Source organism: Notolepis coatsorum, assembly GCF_963971535.1.
Source record: "Notolepis coatsorum genome assembly, chromosome: 11".
NCBI classification, from domain to species: Eukaryota; Metazoa; Chordata; class Actinopteri; order Aulopiformes; family Paralepididae; genus Notolepis; species Notolepis coatsorum.
The window spans coordinates 91952728-91975423 of NC_140175.1; the positions used below are offsets into that span (position 1 = coordinate 91952728).

A 22696-nucleotide genomic window follows, 5' to 3' on the forward strand; every position below is an offset into this window, starting at 1 on the left:
TGGACCCACCTCTCTCTCTGTCTCTCACCGTACGCGTCTCTCTGTGTACCTGCATCTCTCCCTCCTCTCCTCTCTGTCTCTCTCCCCCACTATTCCTCTCACCCCCCCTCTTCCTCTCACCTCTCCCCTTTCTTCGTTCCATAAGATTTTGACTTTTTACTGACTATCTTTTCGGCTGTCTCTCCTCTGCCTCCTTCTCTCTCTTTCTCTCTTTAGATTTGGACTTTTGCCTGACTATCTCTTTTCGGCTGTCTCTCTCCTCCGCCTCCTCTCTCTCCCCTTCCTTCATTCCTTCCTTTAGATTTGGACTTTTGCCTGATTATCTCATTTCTGCTGCCTCTCCTCCTCCTCCTCCTCCTCCTCCTCCTCCTCCTCCTCCTCCTCCTCCTCCTCCATGTCTACGTCCTCAGCAGATTTTTTGCCTCCTTGTTTGTTTCTTTCCTGTCGTCTTTCTCGTGTCATCAAATCAGCCTCAGCTCTGCAGTCCCGTTCATTACCGGCCCACAGTGCTTCAGTCATTTTACGATCAGGACAGACAGACAGACAGACAGACAGACAGACAGACAGACAGACAGACAGACAGACAGACAGACAGACAGACAGACAGACAGACAGACAGACAGACAGACAGACAGACAGACAGACAGACAGACAGACAGACAGACAGACAGACAGACAGACAGACAGACAGACAGACAGACAGACAGACAGACAGACAGACAGACAGACAGACAGACAGACAGACAGACAGACAGACAGACAGACAGACAGACAGACAGACAGACAGACAGACAGACAGACAGACAGACAGACAGACAGACAGACAGACAGACAGACAGACAGACAGACAGACAGACAGACAGACAGACAGACAGACAGACAGACAGACAGACAGACAGACAGACAGACAGACAGACAGACAGACAGACAGACAGACAGACAGACAGACAGACAGACAGACAGACAGACAGACAGACAGACAGACAGACAGACAGACAGACAGACAGACAGACAGACAGACAGACAGACAGACAGACAGACAGACAGACAGACAGACAGACAGACAGACAGACAGACAGACAGACAGACAGACAGACAGACAGACAGACAGACAGACAGACAGACAGACAGACAGACAGACAGACAGACAGACAGACAGACAGACAGACAGACAGACAGACAGACAGACAGACAGACAGACAGACAGACAGACAGACAGACAGACAGACAGACAGACAGACAGACAGACAGACAGACAGACAGACAGACAGACAGACAGACAGACAGACAGACAGACAGACAGACAGACAGACAGACAGACAGACAGACAGACAGACAGACAGACAGACAGACAGACAGACAGACAGACAGACAGACAGACAGACAGACAGACAGACAGACAGACAGACAGACAGACAGACAGACAGACAGACAGACAGACAGACAGACAGACAGACAGACAGACAGACAGACAGACAGACAGACAGACAGACAGACAGACAGACAGACAGACAGACCTTAAATAGAACTTGTAGAAAGTTTACTATAACTTTAAGTATAATAACCTGTCCCATCTCCGTCCACAGGGCGACCTGGGGGGCCAGAGGACGCTGCAGAAGAAGTGGACGTCCTTCCTGAAAGCCAAGCTGGTGTGCTCCATGCCCGAGCTCAGCTTCGTCTTCAACGTGGTGCACGACGTCTTCATCCTGAAGGCAGACGACTGGCGGGAGACCGTCATCTATGGGGTCTTCACCTCCCAGTGGTCAGTGGTTGAGTCTCAAGTGTGTGTGTGTGTCGGGGGTGGGGGGGGGGTATAAGCTGTCGGACAATGCTGGGAACTAGAAGAAGAACAACAAGATTACTTTATTGTCGATGTACACAATGCAATTTAAATTTGTCTTTTTGCATATCCCTCCAAGTTACACATACACACAGTCCTCATATCCCTCCTAGTTACACATACACACAGTCCTCATATCCCTCCAAGTTACACATATAAACACAGTCCTCATATCCCTCCTAGTTACACATACACACAGTCCTCATATCCCTCCTAGTTACACATACACACAGTCCTCATATCCCTCCTAGTTACACATACACACAGTCCTCATATCCCTCCAAGTTACACATATAAACACAGTCCTCATATCCCTCCTAGTTACACATACACACAGTCCTCATATCCCTCCAAGTTACACATATAAACACAGTCCTCATATCCCTCCTAGTTACACATACACACAGTCCTCATATCCCTCCTAGTTACACACACACACACAGTCCTCATATCCCTCCTAGTTACACATACACACAGTCCTCATATCCCTCCTAGTTACACATACACACAGTCCTCATATCCCTCCTAGTTACACATACACACAGTCCTCATATCCCTCCTAGTTACACATACACACAGTCCTCATATCCCTCCTAGTTACACATACACACAGTCCTCATATCCCTCCTAGTTACACATACACACAGTCCTCATATCCCTCCTAGTCACACATACACACAGTCCTCATATCCCTCCTAGTCACACATACACACAGTCCTCATATCCCTCCTAGTTACACATACACACAGTCCTCATATCCCTCCTAGTTACACATACACACAGTCCTCATATCCCTCCTAGTTACACATACACACAGTCCTCATATCCCTCCTAGTTACACATACACACAGTCCTCATATCCCTCCTAGTTACACATACACACAGTCCTCATATCCCTCCTAGTTACACATACACACAGTCCTCATATCCCTCCTAGTTACACATACACACAGTCCTCATATCCCTCCTAGTTACACATACACACAGTCCTCATATCCCTCCTAGTTACACATACACACAGTCCTCATATCCCTCCTAGTTACACATACACACAGTCCTCATATCCCTCCTAGTTACACATACACACAGTCCCTCCATATATGCACTTAAGCAGGATGGTGGGCACCAACCTCTTTACCTTCATACTATTTTATAAAAAAAAAAAAAATTAGAAGATGACTTTATTATACTAGGAACTTGAGACGCACACACAGGCGGTGTACTGTATGTTGGCCCACATAGATTCTGCTGTGGGAAAAATAGAGATTGAGATCTTCTTTTCTCATCCTTATGTAAATTACTTGATGCTGTCTGGAGTGGTTTGACACACTGAGCGGTCCTTTTATCAAATGCAGTATAAAAAGGTCTGCAGCTCTGAATCCACTGTTCTACTTTGAAAGAGAACAGGTAACGTTTCCGACCAAGCAGACAGCAAGTCTGTTCCAATCTAAATCAGTTGTTCGAGACATCAGACTCTACATTTTCCTGTGTGTGTGCGTCGGTCCAGGCTGAGAATGGGAGAAGTCATTTTGAAACGGGCTATTGAAGCTAATAATCCATTTGTCTCAAACTGGGTTATCCGTCTGTAGTGTGGTAGTGAAAGGGTTAACCTTCTGTAGTGTGGTAGTGAAAGGGTTAACCCTTTGTCGTGTGGTAGTGCAAGGGTTAGCCTTCTGTATCGTCGCAGTGAAGGTTAACCATTTGGTAGTGAAAGGGTTAATCACACAATGTTAGCATTTGTTAGCAATGCTAGTGGAAGTTAAGTTTCAAGTTTCTTTAATAGTTGTCATACAGAAGTACAGAATACTTTCATACAAAATGCTTCTTACTGTTACGCTCCGGATAATAAATGCTAATATTTTCCATGTCCAATATTTCAAAAAACAAAACATTGGTGCAGGTGATTCTTTGGCTCCTCTATAAGATAATGATGCTCAACTCAAGGAGGGTCAGTTTGACTTATTGCTGCTTTTCTCCCCTGATCTCTCTTTCTCTCTCCTCCACCGTCCCTCCTCCCTCCTTCCACCAGGGGTAACGTGGGTCTGTCGGCAGTCTGTGCCTACAACATGACCTCACTGGAGGAGGTCTTCTCCAAGGGCAACTACATGCAGGAGACCATGGATGAACAGCACCACACCAAGTGGGTCCGGTACAACGGCACCACCCCCTCGCCGCGCCCTGGAGCGGTAAGGACCTCTTCATCACCATCCATGAAAGCACAATGTTTTTAGCTGCGACTGTGAGGGAATTGAAAACCCGATCAACGAGTCAGGTAGTCGGAAGGTAGACTTGATAAACACAGGTTTATTCGTCAGAGTATTATAGCTGGATGACCCAACCGGGACAACGGCCTCATGTCCCCAGGTGAGCTCCAGAGTCCACTCAGGCGTGGCTCTTTATAGGGGAGAGAGAGGGGAATTCTGGGTAGGCTTGGCCCAGGTCGGGATTGGAGGGTGGTTCTATGAGGGGGGAGGGGTTGTATCAGGCGTATCAAGGAGGGGGGTTCTAGTTAGGAGAAGGAGGAGGGGGGGAAAATGTGGGTTAGGGGCTGGATAGGGCCGAAGGTGTGAGATGTCCGGGAGGGGAGAGGGTCCATGTTGGGGGGCCGGGAGGGGGAAGGGATGGTGTCGGTGAGACATAAGGTGAATGGGGGGAGTTGGACTGGGGATCGTTAGGTGAGACACAGGGTGAATGGGGGAGGGTTGGACTGGGGATCGTTAGGTGAGACACAGGGTGAATGGGGGAGGGTTGTTATTCTCCCACACAACCAGTAGGTCTGTTAGTTGGTTGGTCGGTTGGTCCACAAAAGATTCCCCACCCAGTAGCGGCCACAGGATTGGCTCTAGGAGGCTGAAATTTGGGCATGGAGGTCAAGTGTGTGTGAAGGTGTGAAGGTGTGTGTGTGTGTGTTCATGCTAATTGGCTAAAAGGGGGGCTTGGCAATGGGAGTGGCCTATTGCAAAAAGGTAGTCGGTTTCGTTTTTCAGAGTGCTACGTAATGGCAGGCAAGTTAGACATCGTTTTGCCTCCTGAGCACAGTGATGTATATGTAGTACAATGCCAAAGCAGTAGGTGGCGATTTAGTTCAAACATGAAGGCCATTTTCAACCAATCAGAAAAGTTGAACGTGCCAATACACTTTCTGCTAAAAAACAACAATCCACCATCTTTAAATACCTCGCGTGAGCCATTTAGCCAACGTAGCATTTATTTTTCAGCAAAGATAGTGCAATAAACAAAACGGATACATTCACTGTGTGTTCTGCCTCTTATTTGTTGATGAAACAAAACCAACATCAACACAATTTACCACCAAGAGCCGATAGTTTAGTCTCACAAAAATATCTCTGATGTTGTTAGCTACATGCTAATGTGAATGGCATTCTCCATGTATATATTAGCATCGAGGCTAATAACGTAGTAACGTTAACGCTAGTAGAAATGGATGAAAACTTTATTTAACAGATTGCAGAATGGGTACAATACAATATGGCTCAATACACACAATTGTTAAGGGTATGCAGACTGTTGTAGTTTTGGACTGGGCTCCTTATAACAATAACTTGACAGCACGTTGGTAGCCTCAGCTACTTGGGACAGCTCTGCATAAACACTGGAAATAACCGTGCAGGTCTCTACTGCGTTGGGCAGAACAGCTCTGTATCCGGCTTGCGCAAATTACATGGCACCATTGTCGGCGAGTTTCGGCGAGTTTCCAAAACAAAAACACCTTTTGAGCGTTGCCGCTAGGAAAACTTTTTCCTGCCAAAACTGCGTTTCTTTTTAACTTGGACATGCAAACGTAATCATTCGAAAATAGAACGTTGCTGTTTTAGCCCAGTGTAACCATGGCCTAAATGTTACTGTTAGTCACACCATAGTCATGGACTTATTCATTAGTTGACTAGTCGAGCCTAATGATGAATCCCTCTACTGCCCCCCCCCCCCCCCCCTAACTATGAAAGGATATTCATGCTCTAATCAAACCTAACCATCTACGGGGGGGGAAGTTGCTGTGACGATTTGACGATGGTTGAGGTCACATCGCCTTCTTTCATGTCGGTATACCTCATGTGCTCCCCTACAGCTGCATCCCATGGACAATTATATATTCCAGGGTGTTGTGTCCTCACATTACATGTTGTAGCTGTACTTCCAAGAGTCTCCACTATGGGGCGCAGTTAATACAATGCCCTGTTATAGGGCTGGGCGATATGGCCTCTAAATGATATCGTGATATTTTTTGGCCATAACACGATACACGATATATATCGCGATATTTTGACATTTCCTCTAAAGCACTTAAAAATGCTTGATTTAACCCTTTGATGCATACAGTCACGCCAATATGATGATTATAATAAGTCCCTGCAAAATATGTTTGCATTATTAAACCATGAAGATGCTTTAAAAAATTATTAAATGAAAATGTACTAAGAGTAGTCTACTGACACACTAATAAAAAAAGTATTTACATCTAAGACAATTTATATAAAAACTATGGGTGCCTAAGACTTTTGCACAGTACTGTGTTTTCTATCCACTTTAGCCAAACACACACACACACACACACACACACACACACATATATATATATATAGCATCCCCTTAACAATTGTGTGTATTGAGCTGTACTGTATTGTACCCATTCTGCAATCTGTTAATAAAGTTTTCAATCAATCAATCAATCAATCAATTATATCATCAACTATCCAGTTAGTATTTATACTGTAACGTTTGGCTACTTTAAATCATTGAATAGAGAGAGAGAGAGAGAGAGAGAGAGAAGAGAGAGAAGAGAGAGAGAGAGAACGCGTTTGCGCTTTGAGCGTATAAGCTGCCGTAGGCGATGATGTCACACTCGAATGTAAACACAGGAAGTTGAACACACGGAGATTGAAACTGGATGCAAGAAACGAATAACCAATAAATATGAAGTTATCTTTAAACCTCTGTTGTTAAGCGTCGTCAATATAACCCACCCCCTTTTCTCATGAATGGAACTAGTGTGTAGTGTCGTGGAGTCCGCTTTGAGTGCTTCCAGGGTTAGCAGCTAAGAGCTAACGCTAGTTAGCTTAGCCTATTTATGGTTTAACTTAGCAGCTAACGTTAGCCCATTGCTCGCGTTGAAGGTCCGCGCTGGTCTGTGTAATGAAATTACAATTGCATGTCATTTAAGGTCCGCGCTGGTCTGTCTATAATGAAATGAGAGGAACGCTCTGCACTAAAGCAAGTCTCATATCAGCCGCGACGTGACAACATATACTCGATGTTCACAATATAGTAATTTACTACATCTCACATAGAACAGGCCGCGATACATCGAGTACACTCGATATATCGCCCAGCCCTACCCTGTTATGCCTACAGCTGAAGTGCAGAAGAAGAGTACACGATGCTGTATGATGATACGTGCAGAAGAAGAGTACACGCAGAATGATAATAGAACAGAGTGTAGTGTACCATGTTGTAACCTAACCTGCTATGCTTGACTAAAAGACTAAAGAGTAATCCTGTATCCGGAGTCTTATTACTACACCTCTACCTACATACAAAATACTACGTACGTACAACATAACACAGGGGTTCTCAAACTTTTTTATACCACAACCCCATTTTAATTAGGATTTCTTTTGGCGACCCCACATGTAATGTATTGTGTAATTTCAACATGGAATTAAGGAATATCAAAATAAAAGCACACGTTGAACTTGATCATGCATATTTATTAGAACTTTTTATTACAGCACTGTTATCAATACACATTTATAAAACTAGGCATATTTAGCCAAAATATGTTACCAGAACATAAAAAAATATATATATTATAGATTATATATATTTTTTCTTTTTGACTTGCCTACCCACGACCCCAATTTGGGTCGCAACTAGGGATGCTCGATATTGGCTTTTTTACCGATACCGATATTCCGATTTTGTCCAACTCTTAATTTCCGATACCGATACCGATATCAACCGATACCGATATATGCAATAAAATATGATTTGGTTCTTACTTCCTTGCCTGGGTAAATAAAGGTTAAATAAATGAAAAAAAAATATATATATATATTGTTATTGTTTTTTTTTGTTTTTTTTACCGATACCGATATTTTCCGATATCACATTTTACTGCCGATATCGGCCGATAATATCGTTCGGCCAATAATATCGGACATCCCTAGTCGCAACCCGTAGTTTGAGAACCGCTGGTATATTCAATCTGTGGCCAACTGTACCACTCATCCCCTCCATCTCCCTCTCCCACCCATCCATCCATCTCCAGTGCATCAACAACCTGAACCGCCAGCACAACATCAGCAGCTCCCTCCAGCTGCCGGACAATACCCTCCTGTTTGTGAAGCAGCACCCCCTGCTGGAGGACCCCGTGCTGCCCATCGGCGGCGGGCCCCGCCTCATCACCAAGGACGTCAACTACACCCAGATCGTGGTGGAGAGGGTCCGCGCGCTGGACGGCCACGTCTACGACGTCATCTTCACTGGGACAGGTCGGTGCGCTTTTTACCCCAAGGGTCTTGTATCGGGTGCTGTTGTGTTTTAGGTTTTCTTGGTGGTGTTTTTATTTAATAATTTTTTTTTCACATAAAACAAATACAGTAATAATAAACAGGACTTCACAGGACCATAACCATAATAATAATAGGGCTGACCCCAATTAGTCGAAAAGTCGACTAATCGATCGAAAGGAGCTGTAGTCGACTGCCAACCCCTTAGTCGAATAAAAGAGAGGAGAAAAAAAAAGAATTTAATTATAATATATTTTTTATCATTCTTTCCAAAAGCAAAGAGGCCTAGAAGCGTGGCTAACGTTAATGGCACGCATACCAGCGAGGCTAACTGCATAAGAACGGGCACGACTACCAGTCGACTATCGTCAAATTTTGGCCAATCAAAGTCGACTATACAAATCCTTAGTCGGGGACAGGCCTAAATAATAACAATAATGACAATAGAAATAACAAATAATAAATACAGAACATAAAAATCTAATTATATTATCACAGACGCCACAAAAGACAATTCCTTCCCCACTTTTTGGTTTGGTTTTTGAACAAATTTGTATCTTGATCTTTTGGAAGTGGTCGTCTTCTGACCAATGTGAAGAAAACATGAGGAAAGTGAGACTTGTAGAGTTGTTGCGCACCCATGACGTATACTGTATATCACGCAAGTTAGGGTACCTGGGCCCTCATTTATCAACAATTCTTAGAAAGTGTTCTATGTTCGTACGTAAGCACAGAATTTAGAATGTGTGTACGCACATAAATATTGGGATTTATCAACCGTGCGTACACGGGTCCTACGCTCCTCCGTGTTGATAAATACCTCTTTGTTCTACCGTCAATGCTTGTGCATGATTATCCATATATGGTCATGAAACACCCCCCATGGGATGTGAAATAATGGACTGACCCGAGCGAACTATGAGAAACTCCACGAGCGAGATTGTTCACGGAACCAAGAAGACACAACCCGTGTTATGGGATAAATAACAGGCTGGCGGACTTGTACATGGTGATGTCAGATATCAAGACTCCCTAAGACCATTGCTGCAATTCTGCCTGGACAGCTCAAAATACTAATAAAGACCGTTCGTTAACCACTGTTTCTGTTTGGCATTAGTGTGTCATTATAACCATGCTGGAATATGAATGCCTTTATTCGTTCTCTTCGATTGGCTACCGGGTATAATATGATTTGTACTAGAGGCATAGGCCTACAATCTATAACCTGCGCATATTTAATAACACATGGCACAGCCCTGCGAAGCCCTGTGTGGTATATTCTAATCAATATCTGAGGTGATTTGCAGTACAATGCGATTGCTATCTGGAAGGGGGAGAAGGACATAATGATTCAAATGGTCTTTCTCTACTGATAGAGAAATAGACTGTGCATGCCAGGCAAAAAAGGAAACTATGGTTCAAAAACTCATTATTTATTTTGCCTCAGGGTTCAGAGTGAATTAGAAGGTTGCTTTTTCATACAGGGATTATTCAGAGTACATTAACACATGTTTGTACAAAGGATTAATAAGGTTTGCACATCAAACCCCGCATGTACATACACAGTTTTTTAGTTTTGACCACCTGCTGAAGTCATTTGTGATCCTATCTAGGAATCCCGTATAATTATACTTCACCGTTTGGCATATAGTGGGGAATATTTCAACTCCAAGACATCTAAAGTGTTCTACCATTGGTATATTTATTGGGAGGGAGGTAGCCTTCGCAGTCACATTAAGTGGAAGGAAGGCCGATTTTGGCCAGTTTATCTTAAATCCTGATAGATTGCCAAAATCATCTATTACCTTGAGAAGATGAGGCAGTGAGGTGGTAGGGTTTTGCATGAACAATATTACATCGTCTGCATATAAACTAATATGATGCTGTGTGCCCTTAATTGATATCGGCTCTATGGACTGAGATTGTCTTATATACTGTGCCAAAGGCTCTAGGGATAGATCAAATAGTAATAAGAGGACAACCCTGTCTGGATGAACGCGACACAGGGAAGTGTGGGGAGGTGAATTTACCTGTTATAATCATGGCTGACGGATCTGTGTATAGTACTTTGATCATATTAATGAATCCATCTCCTAACCCCATCCTTCCAAGTACTGCCCATAAATAAGACCATTCCAACCTATCAAAGGCCTTCATCCCATCCAAGGATAATATAGCTGTAGGAGGCGCGGCATCCTTGCTGGCGTCTATCACATGTAGTAACCGTCTAATATTATCCGTGATCAGGCGGCCTCTTATGAAGCCTGTCTGATCAGGATGAACTAAAGATGTCATATGCTTTTGAAGTCTGATGGCTAGTACCTTAGCGTACAGCTTGAGATCGGTTCCGAGGAGGCTTAAGGGTCTATAACTACCGCATTCGGTGGGGTCTTTGTCTTTTTTAAGGAGGACAGATATGAGTGCCATATTAACGTCCCTGGAGAAGTTCCCCTCTTTGATTGAGTATAAAATCATATCAAGTAATAGGGGTCCAATTACATCCCAACATGAGAGGTACAGTTCTGGTGGGATAGGCTGGCTGAATCTTTAGCGTTGTCTGATTCTGAATGTATGACTTTCTGTTCCAGCGCATACTGTGTTTATTGTTTCATGTCTCTCGTGAAACCAGCCACGTCACCGCAGGAAACTCTACTGTGATTGGACGTTTATGCGCCTTGTGGAATGTGGGACTTGTAGTTTCTGAACTATTAACAGCGGAGCTTGTAATCTTCACTCGCACACTGCGAGTAAATGATTTTTCCGGTTCGCACACACATATTATTAGGGGCAAATACGAGTGAAATGCTCACACTGTAGAGCATATATATAATTATATATATAATTAGTAAACTCAGGGGCTTTTCTTGCCCCCCTTAACTGATTTTCGAGGGCATTTGGTAAATTTTCGAGTGCATTTTGCCCCAAGCCCCTGTTAATTTCGAACCCTGGTTACTGTGGTTAGCGACGGAGTATCCTCTCTCTCTCTCTCTCTCTCTCTCTCTCTCTCTCTCTCTCTCTCTCTCTCTCTCTCTCCCCCTCTCTCTCTCTCTCTCTCTCTCTCTCTCTTTCTCTCTCTCTCTTTCTCTTTCTCTACGTTCAATGATTTAAAGTGGCCAAACGTTACAATATAAATACCAACTGGATAGTTGATGATAAACATTTAATTTCATTATCTGAAATATTATAAAATCATTAAGTCTGCTATAAGCCATTATCCCTTTGTGTGTGATTATTATTGTCTCACAGTAGTGTGTATATATATACATTGTGTGTGTGTGTGTTTTTCTCTCTCTCTCTCTCTCTCTCTCTCTCTCTCTCTCTCTCTCTCTCTCTCTCTCTCTACGTTCAATGATTTAAAGTGGCCAAACGTTACAATATAAATACTAACTGGATAGTTGATGATAAACATTTAATTTCATTATCTGAAATATTATAAAATCATTAAGTCTGCTATAAGCCATTATCCCTTTGTGTGTGATTATTATTGTCTCACAGTAGTGTGTATATATATACATTGTGTGTGTATGTTTTTAGCTAAAGTGGATAGAAAACTCAGTACTGTGCAAAAGGCTTTATATAAATTGTCTTACAGTAGATTATTTTATTTAATAATAATATAAGCTGCATATAAGGAATACAACCAAATCCTCTGTCATACCATAACATTTTATCATTATTTTGCATCGTGTTGAATTGCATCATATCGCCCCGAATCGCATTATGTTGAATCAAATCGGATCGAATCGGATCGTATCTCAACAGGGGTGAATCGTATCGCATCGCCCGGTGCTTCAAATGTATCGTTAATGTATTGTATCGTTGGCACCGTATCGAGATGTGCATCGCATCGGCCTCAGTGATGGAGATGCACATCCCTAGTGTATACTGCAACTTGTTTACAGTTTACTTTTACACTTCTAATTCTTTATTGCCTATATTTATTGTAACATATATTATAACCGATATACATACAGACCCTCATCTGCACCTTTGTTTACACTGTTTATTTTGCTCATAATTTTATATTCAGATATTGTTTACACTGTTTATTTTTGTCATATTTTTATATTCAGATCAAATTTTATTGCCTATATTTATGTCTTTCTACTATTACCCAGCCCATACCTGTACATATATATATTATTTTTTTCTTTATTCTTTTTTAATATATAAATTAAATACTGCTTATATAATCTGTTTTATAATATAAGCTGCTTTAGTCTTTATTGTAATCTATCTAACCTCTATTTTGTTGAAGAGAGACTTTAGGTGCTGTCTACTTGGGACTCAGGGGGGCGTTCCTCTCGAGTTGGTCAATTTATATTTGTCTTTTTTCCGTCTATAGACAAGGGTGTCCTGCACAAGTCGGTGGTGTATGAGGGGGGGGTCCACACCGTGGAGGAGCTCCAGCTACTGAAGAACTCTGAGTCCATCAAGAACCTACTGCTGTCCTCCCAGGTGAGCGAGTCAAACACAGAGAACATGATCGGAGAGCTTTGGAGCATTACAGTTTGATTAAATTGGAATCAAAATTTTTATTTCAAATGTATTGTCATCATCATACAGCACAAGTACAGCACAATGAGTTTGGCATCCGACCAGAGTGCAATTGTAACAGTAAAGTGCAATAGTAATATATAATGGCCAGCAGTGTAACTAGTAAGGCGACGTGTCCACAGCCAGCTTTTTATGAGTTGCCAGCTCCTTTCTGTCATTCATTTCTATGCTAAAAACGCAACAGGCGCGTTCCTTTTCCCAGCGCCGCGCCTCACGTTTTAGTGCTCTCTCTGCGGCTAGCGTTTTTGGGCGGAGCGCTCCCAGCGCATAAAGTTGAAAATAGTTCAACTTTTGGAGAGGAGCGCCACTCATCAAGGTGACTTTTTTCGACCGACCAATCAAAATCGAGCAAGTGGCGGAGCCGCGGGAGTCGCGAAACGCTCTGGAAACGCTCTGAGCATGCATATTTTTGATTTTCAAAGCGGTCCGCCTTGAAAAAACGTTGTCTGTGGACACGTCGCCTAAGAGTAGATAAGGGATACGTACAGAGATGGATATAGTATCTACAGATATGTAAAATGATTATTTGCAGGTATGTATCCGTACATTTCCATTTTATACCGTTTTGAATATGAATATAGTTTGGGTGCTTCTGAGTCATTCCAGGGAAAAGACGCGAAAACTGCGTTTTTGTGTAATTCAATAAACACGTAATTTTTCGGCAGATTATCGGATCTTCCTGAAATCAAAGCTAGATCATAATTATTATCCTTCCCCCCCTCCTCCTACCCAACGGCAAACAGCCACACATACAGACATAGAGACAGCGTTGATCGGGGTAGAAATAAATATCAGATCAACGATCAAATGTATATATAATGTTCTTACCTTGTATCTGATGTAATGCAAAAGAGATAATCCAAATATCTGATCGCAATTCCAAATAATGCTTGTGGAGGCCTACCACACTACCGACGTTTCACAATGACGGGCGGGCGGAGTTACTGTTCAATGCCATCGTTGTATAGAACTGGCTCGCCTGAGTATTTAAACCCCGCCCGCCTGGCTCAGATCGGCTTCTAAAACACACCAGCCCATTTTCAATGAGATGCAATAGCTCCGCCTGGCAGTATAGGGCGGTATAAGACCGTCTGCCAGCTCAGACACATTCAATACAGCATGCACAAGGTGCCCCACTGAATTATGAATGGCAATAGCGAATAAAAGAAATACTGTGAGAAAAACGTATCTACGTTTCCGGCACTCAACGATCGGGCGACAGAAACGTAGATCTACGTTAACGGCACCGGATGTGTTAAACGGATATTTTTCAAGTTCCAATTTTTAATACTCTTATCAACATGAGAGTCAACAAATGCTTGCTTTATGCAGCCATTTAACACAAAAGGATGACCCTCATGCATTGCAAATTTTCATCAAATTCAAAACAGAGTGATGCACAAAATAACTTAAAGAAAATAATAATTGAAAACAATGAATAAAGTGTGGATGAAATAATAAGGGAAAGAAAACGTTAGGAACTTGTTACATTCACACACACAAGGGCTGAGGACTCACACTCTCCAAGCTCTCTTTCTCTCTTGCCCCTTCCTCATCTCTCTCACCCCCCCCCCCCCTCTCTCTCTCTCTCTCTCTCTCTCTCTCTCTCTCTCTCTCTCTCTCTCTCTCTATCTCACACACACACACACACACACACACACACACACACACACACACACACACACACACACACACACACACACACACACACACCGTCACACACACACACACACACACACACACACACACACACACACACACACACACCGTCACACACACACACACACACACACACACACACACACACACACACACACACACACACACACACACACACACACACACACACACACACTTTGAGTCAGAAACAAACATAGTATCAATGAGAGTATCAATAATAAAAAGGTAGGTCTTGAGTCCACGTTTTAAAAGTATTAACAGTTTGCGGTGCTCTCAGGTGGTTGGGGAGAGCATTCCATAGTCTGGGTGTGGCCGAGCAGAAGGCTCGATCGCCCATGGTGTGCAGCTTAGAATATTCTTAATAGAATCGTGCGTTAACGCGTTAATACAGTGTTAACTTTGACAGCCTTAATATATATATATTTAATTACGGTAATAATAAGGTGTATATAATATATGTACTGAGTTGTAGTATTACTTGCATGTAGAATTTCTAGGTCAGTAGCCACCTACTAGGAACTTGAGACACACAGGCGTTATGCTGTATGACATTTGTTGGCCCACATAGATTCTGCCGGCCCCAAAGAAAGGAGATTGATATTTTAATCAAAAAGGAGTTTTGTTAGCGTATTTTATCATCCTCTTATGTAAAGCACTTGACGCTGTCTGGAGTGGCTTGCAATGTTAACACTTTGGTTGCCTTGGGTTAAATTAATGATATACCATAGGTTGCCGGCTCTATTTGTCTATGGAGAAGTACCCCTTCTTTGCATGGCTATAACTTTTTAAATTCTATTGCTACATTGCCATTATTAGGGCCCATTCAAAGTCCTATATGTATTGTTCATTGTGTAGCAACGTTAAACTTTTTCATTCACATATTCATAGTAAAGTATGGTCTAATGTATAAGTATGTTTTCATCTCTTTCTGCAGCTTTCTCCAGAACGTGATCTATAGCCCCAAATGCATTATATTGATGATGCAATACAGTTTTATGGCAATCAGCGCGATATAAAAAATTCCAACTAGACGTACTTTTAGAAGTTCCTACACGTCATCTGATGTTGACCGGATGGGCTAGGGGGCGTTTATAATTCCGTGGGCAGCGTTATACCAATCATCTAATGTGGGTCAAATGTTGATAATAGCAGTTAGTATCGAAGACGGTAACGTTACACGCTGAAACTCACCCCAGTCTCCGCGCGCCGTTGGGCGATCATCGTCGAGTTGAAATCTTATCATTATGGGATGTAAATTTACCCGGTCCATCTCCAGCTTGTATAATGCTTTATACGTCTAAATCATGTTGTTTATCGAGTTATTGGCAATCGATCACTGTGTAGTGTGACGAGCCAGAGTCGCGGGACCTATAGCGAGCGCCGGAAGTACTACGGTCGTCTAGGACAACCTCTATTCAACATCCTGTTTGGCGATTGCGCCAATCGGCCACCAGATGGCGCTCCTGAACCGACAGAGAGCTCAGTGGGTCCTGCTGGTGGATCTCAGGCCAGCGGAGGGGCATTATGAATCCGATCGCAGATTTTTGAAATATTGATATAAGGACGCTGTACAGCGTCCCCCGGCAACTTGAGCATGGCCAGCAATGCGTGCGTGCGTGCGTGCGCGCGCGGTGTGTGTGTGTGCAGACAGCAATTCTGTTAGAATCTGAAATGGGTTGTGGGAGACATCAGACTCCACGTTGTTTCCCTGAGTGGGAGACATCAGACTCCACGTTGTTTCCCTGAGTGGGAGACATCAGACTCCACGTTGTTTCCCTGAGTGGGAGACATCAGACTCCACGTTGTTTCCCTGAGTGGGAGACATCAGACTCCACGTTGTTTCCCTGAGTGGGAGACATCAGACTGTGTGGGGGAGTCAGAAGTATGACATTTTAAGTACTTCAGCGGACAGAATTTTATGCTGATTTCTAAGGCGATATGCGTGCGTACCTCCTTTCTTCAGTGTTGTTATGCGCGTGTTCTGTCTGTCCACAGACCCGGTCCTTGTATGCCGGCTCAGACTCTGGCGTGGTCCAGTCTCCCACAGCCTTCTGTGGCAGGTACCCGTCCTGTGACGACTGCATCCTGGCCCGGGACCCCTACTGTGCCTGGGACCCCCAGGCTGCCACCTGTGTCAATATCCTCGATGTCCCCAGCAGCACACATGGGTAACTCATAAGGATTCCGATCTTAACTGTCTCTATCTCTCTCTCTCTCTCTCTCTCTCTCTCTCTCTCTCTCTCTCTCTCTCTCTCTCTCTCTCTCTCTCTCTTCTTCCAACGCATAATATAATTGATTATTATCTCTTGCTCTCGCTCTCGCTCTCACTCGCTCTCTATCTCTTCTTCCAACGCACAATAGAATTGATGTGTGTGTGTCTCTGTGTCTGTCTCTCTCTCTCTCTCTCTCTCTCTCTCTCTCTCTCTCTCTCTCTCTCTCTCTGTGTGTCTCTCTCTCTTATCTCTCTTCTGCCTTGCTTGTCTCTGTCTCATGTTATGGTTTGTAACCGACCTCAAACGCAACGGCACAGACAGGAAGTTCAGAGTTAGCCAAATGCTAGGGCGTATTTATTTACAAAGTCAAAAGAAGGATAAGGTACAATAATCAAACAAACAGGGAGACTGCCTTCGGCAGAGTCATCTGCCGCTCTGCAGAATCCTCCTGGTGATAGTGGTGGGGAATTGGCATGTGACGTTGTAGCGGCTCTGCAGATACTCCTAGCAGATAGTGGTGGGGAATTGGCATGTGACGTTGTAGCGGCTCTGCAGATACTCCCAGCTTTCACTCAAGGTGGAAAACGGAGAGAGAGAGAGAGATATCAGAAACAGTCCAACGAAACACAGAGGCAGTGTGGTTCCCTCCTTCCTAGCTGGGTCCAGAACCAACTGACAGTGACAGTCTTCAGTGTTCCCCACAACACACAATTTAGCTGAGTTAGTGCAACAAAACGAAGTCTTCAGTGTCTCTTCCAAACACACAATCAGAATAATCCAGAACCAATTGATAGTGACAGTCTTCAGTGTTCCCCACAACACACAACTTAGCTGAGTCAGTGCAAACAAAACGAAGTCTTCAGTGTCTCTTCAATACACACAATCAGAATAATCCAGAGGGGTTTGGTTCCACTCACCCAAGCGCAACGCGTAAAGCGGGCAAAACGAGGCGCAGCTCCAAACGGGGAACAAGGTTCTCAACAGCGGTTTCTCCACAGAAAGGTCCTGGAGAGAGAGTAGACCAGGAAACAGCAACGGGGAAAAAGCAGGCAAATGCAGTTGTATTCCAGAACGACCCGACAATGATAGAAGGAAGGTTCCGGTATATAAAGCCCACTGGGGCGCTAATCACAAACTATGACAGCTGCGTGATGAAAGTGGCAATCGTTCAAAAAACGTGTGGCGGGGAATGCACCAATCAGCACCATACCTCAGGAGAGCGTGTGGCGGGGAACCAACCAAACCTCACAGTCTCACTCCAACGCACGTTAGTAGGGATGCACCGATATGAAAATTTGCCACCGATACCGATACCGATCGTTCAACTAACACAATCGTCCGATACCGATACCGATATTTGTGGCAATTTTTTTTTTTTAATTCTTTCTTTTTTGTAATATATATATTTTTTGTATTTTTTTTTGATAACAGAAAGCAGAACCAGCAGAACCAGCATCGACAGCCTGCGACATGGTGGACACTGTTTTCCACTATATTGAGTGTCTTGGACCCCCAGGCTGCCACCCGTGTCACACATGGGTGACTCATAAGGATTCCAATCTTAACTGTCTCTATCTCTCTCTCTCTCTCTTCTTCCAACGCATAATAGAATTGATTATTATCTCTTGCTCTCGCTCTCACTCTCTCTCGCTCTCTCTATCTCTTCTTCCAACGCACAATAGAATTGATGTGTGTGTGTCTCTGTGTGTGTCTCTCTCTCTCTGTGTCTCTCTGTCTTATCTCTCTTCTGCCTTGCTTGTCTCTGTCTCACTCCAACGCACGTTAGACTTGATAACAGAAAGCAGAACCAGCATCGACAGCCTGCAACAGTATCATGGAAAACTCTGTTTTCCATGATACTGCTCTCCTTCCTGCTCAGCAAGTTTTTTTCTGCGGACAAAGACCACATATTTCTGTCCTCTGACACATCTCTTTGCATGTCTTAAAGGAGCATACCAGTGCAAATGTGACTTCTCGCCATTACCGTAACACATTTTCAGCTTAAGTTTACTAAATGCCGCTCACACTGCCGTCAGTGTTGAAAAGGGGTAGAGAAACGCAGAGACCTGCGTGACTAACTCACCCCTGTGAAAACCACATATTTTTATTTCCCCTGTGAAAACAATTTTTTTTTATTAGCGTTACTGTGTTACTTTACATTACTACACCCCATTCAAATCCACGTCAAATCTTTGTTTACACCGTTTCTTTTTTCTCATATTTTTATATTCAGATCTAATTGCCTATATTTATGTATTTCTGCTATTATCCTGCCCATACCTGTACCCCCCCCCCCCCCCCCCCCCTCCCCAAAATGACACTGCGATCTACCCGTCAACACCGCCAGACCTCCACTAACCTCAGTCAAAATGATACTGGCACAATCCTTAAGTCAAAGTCTGTGAGCAGCATCTTAAAACAACATGTTTACATGATGCTTATTTGCTTTTTGCCTTTTCTCAGGAGCTTAATCCAGAGCTTGAATGGTGATGCAGGCAAGTGTCCTTCAGGTAAGTTGAACCATGTGAGCGACCAAGCGCGCCATCTTGCAGACATGCTGACTAGCAGACATGCTGACTAGCTCATTAGCGCCGACACAGATGGGAGTGAAGATGGGCGAGTTTAAGCTTCAGCTTTGACACAAGTTTATCTATGTGAGATTTAAACGTAAGGTTCTCGTCCACTGTAATGAGATTTAAACGTACAGTAAGGTTCTCGTCCACTGTAATGAGATTTAAACGTACAGTAAGGTTCTCGTCCACTGTAATGCCTAAATATTTGTAGGAAGCAACCCTTTCGATGTCAGTCCCTCCAGCAGTAACAAGTGTGGGAAGATCAGCTGGGAGTCTCTTCCCATTTGAGAAGAGCATAAACTTTGATTTGCCAGCATTTAACACAAGCTTAAGCTGGGTAAGATGTGACTGAACAATGTCAAAGGCAGATTGCAAGAACTCCATCGTTTGCACAACACTGGGAGATGAGCAATAAATTACTGTGTCATCAGCATAGAAATGGTAAGCAGCATTAGACAGGTTGATACAAAGATCATTAACATATATGGAGAACAGTAGAGGTCCTAGTACGGACCCTTGTGGTACACCCTTAAGTACAGGGAGGAAAGAGGATGATAAACCAGCAGACTGTACACACTGCGATCTACCTGTCAGGTAATTTGAAAACCACTCTACAGCCTGTCTAGATAAACCAGTTTTATGTAGACACCAGTGCATGTGAGCGGATCGGAGCGTGAGCGGCGCGGGGCGCGGAGCGGCCGGTTTTGACGTGAGCGAGGAGTGGGTTTTAAAATGAGTCGGCGCGACGTCCGGAGCGAGAGTTCTCCTCCGCTCCAATCCACTCCAGGCCGCTCACAGTGGTTTAACACTGTTGATGTAATATATACATGCAGTACAATGTCAAAGCAACAGATGGCGATGTACAAACATGAAGGCCATTTTCAACCAATGAGAAGGGTTCAGGCTTCGTCACTGTAGAGACGCCCACCATAGATATCTATGACGCCCACACTCACTCCTGTTAGAAAAGGTATCGACGCCATTGTTGTTGACGTTAGCTTACATGCTAACGTTAATGGCAGCGACCATAGCATTGTGGCTCGGCTAGCCTATCATCGCTTAATAGAACTAGTGAATGGATAAACAACGTTATTTAACATTGCAGAATGGCTACAATTACAATGCGGCTCAATACAAACAATTGTTAAGGGGCCCAGGGGGTGTAGACTGTTGTAGTTTGAGCTCATTTACACCATGCTCCAAAAAAGAAAAAGAAAAACTGCCGAGCGATCTGGCGCGGGGAGCGGGGAGCGCTCGATTCAAGGTGAGTGGGGAGCGAGCGGAGAGCGACTTGGGGGCGGGGTCAACATGAGCGATTAGCGGAGCGGACCAAGCTTTAAAGAGCGAAGAGCGGATTTCTCGGCCGCGCCGATCCGATCACGTGGCCTGGTAGACACTTCGATAAAATGGCATGGTCAACCGTATCAAAGGCTTTGGATAAGTCTAGGAACAGAGCTGCACAGTATTTATTGGAATCCAGTGATTCAATGACATCATTGACTACTTTAAGAGTAGCAGTGATCGTGCTTCTTTCTGAAACCTGACTGGTTCTTGGAAAGCAGGCCATGTGAGTCTAAGAAATCTTTTAGCTGCTCACTTATTAGTTTCTCAAGGACTTTGGCTAAAACACACAACTTTGAGATTGGTCTGTAATTGTTAAGGGATGAGGGATCATCCCCTTTCAACAGGGGGAGGACGTGGGCAGATTTACAGACTAATGAAATCTCATTGCTTTCGATGGTGAGATTAAAAATGTAAGTTAAAGGTTCTGCAATAAAATGAGCAGCTGCCTTGAGAAAATGAGGCTCCAACTTATCCGGACCTGCAGATTTGTCGGAGTTGAGCTTCTTTAGGGCCCTATGGACCTCAACCACCTCAAAAGGAGATCATTTGAAGGGTTCAGTTTCTGAGTTTGAGGGGGGTGACATAAGGCCCTGATGTTCAGAGTCTGATGGCTGTAGTGACTCAAACAAGGATCCTGATGAAATAAAATGTTTGTTAAAAGAATTAAGAAGTTAATTTATCAGTCACAGTACAGGACTCATGCTACTCATTCTATGCTGAGTGGCAATTCATTTGTGATGTCACTCTCATAGGTGGTCTTGATAACCTTCCAAAATGTTTTGGGGTCCTTTAGGTTACAGGTAGTTTTAGCCAAGTGAATGAATGAATGAATGAAAACTTTATTTAACAGATTGCAGAATGGGTACAATACAGTACGGCTCAATACATACAATTGTTAAGGGGATGCAGACCTGAGAAAGACGTTTGTCTTGTTTCCATCAGGGTCCCCCATTTTCAATTCATATAGACATTTATGACATACACAACATACATGACATTTATGGCATAGGGACATATAGGTATTTAGTACTGATACATTTGTGACCTAGGCGGTATTCAAATATACAGTACTGTTACCCCTAGATCCTGACAGAGTATATACATATGATGGGGAGGGGACTGTACATTAGGAGGGGGTGGGTGGGTGGGAGGGAAATATACATACGGCGGGGAGGGAATATATACATGCGGTGGGGAGGAGACTGTCTATTAGGAGGTGGTGGGTAGTACTCTGATTTTAGTCTTCTGAATACGGGAAGTAAACTGGTTTCTGAGCTGTCTAAATATCAACCAGTCAGTCTCCGACTTGGAGCTCCTGGCCTTAGACCAGGCTACATCCCTTTATCTCAACAGATTGGACAGCTCAGGGGAAAACCAGGGATTGTCACAACTATTCACTCTAAATTTGCGGACTGGCACATGTTTGTCTATGATGTTAAGAAAAGTATCATAGAATGATTTCCAGGCTAACTCCACATCATTAATTAGGGAGATTCTGGACCAGTCAAACTGCCATAAATCGTGATGAAAGGCTTGTTCACAAAAGTGCTTAAGATCCCGTTTCTGTACAATCCTTGGTCTTGTTTTCGGGAGCTTACCATGCCTGACTGGCGATGACACAATGGTCACTCAGGTCATTAGCAAAAACACCAATTTCAGAACATTTGTTAAAAATAAATCAAGAAGGGAAGATTTATCTGGGCATTTAGGATTTGGTCTGGTTGGGCTATCAATTAGTTGAGTCAAGTTAAAATAATCACAGATGGTTTTAAAACGATCTGAGGCAGAAGAGCATCACTACTTGCTGAGGGAGGTCTGTAACAGCCAACCAGCGTGATGAACTGACTCTTAAGAAGTTCTAACTTCAGAGCGAGCCATTCAAATTGTTTACTGAGGGATACAGAAGAGAGGAGGGTGACAGTGTACAGAGGGTGTACAGAGTTGTAGTATTACTTGAATGTA

General features: G+C 43.6%; 2 protein-coding genes across 2 annotated transcripts in view; both read left to right on the forward strand.

The window, feature by feature from the left end:
* Nucleotides 1–22696, forward strand: part of LOC311237188 (uncharacterized protein) — a gene marked incomplete at both ends in the record, with an annotated part of 204709 nt that overhangs the window by 132781 nt on the left and 49232 nt on the right. The gene's annotated exons all lie outside the window — the stretch shown is intronic.
* Nucleotides 1–22696, forward strand: part of LOC311236445 (semaphorin-4D-like) — a gene marked incomplete at its 5' end in the record, with an annotated part of 48754 nt that overhangs the window by 24040 nt on the left and 2018 nt on the right. Inside the window, 7 exons of the mRNA XM_084324126.1 lie at nt 1587–1762; nt 3870–4026; nt 8127–8349; nt 12713–12825; nt 16600–16772; nt 18249–18356; nt 19281–19327. Coding sequence (XP_084180252.1) covers nt 1587–1762; nt 3870–4026; nt 8127–8349; nt 12713–12825; nt 16600–16772; nt 18249–18356; nt 19281–19327 — 997 coding nt within the window. The remainder of the gene's footprint in view (nt 1–1586; nt 1763–3869; nt 4027–8126; nt 8350–12712; nt 12826–16599; nt 16773–18248; nt 18357–19280; nt 19328–22696) is intronic.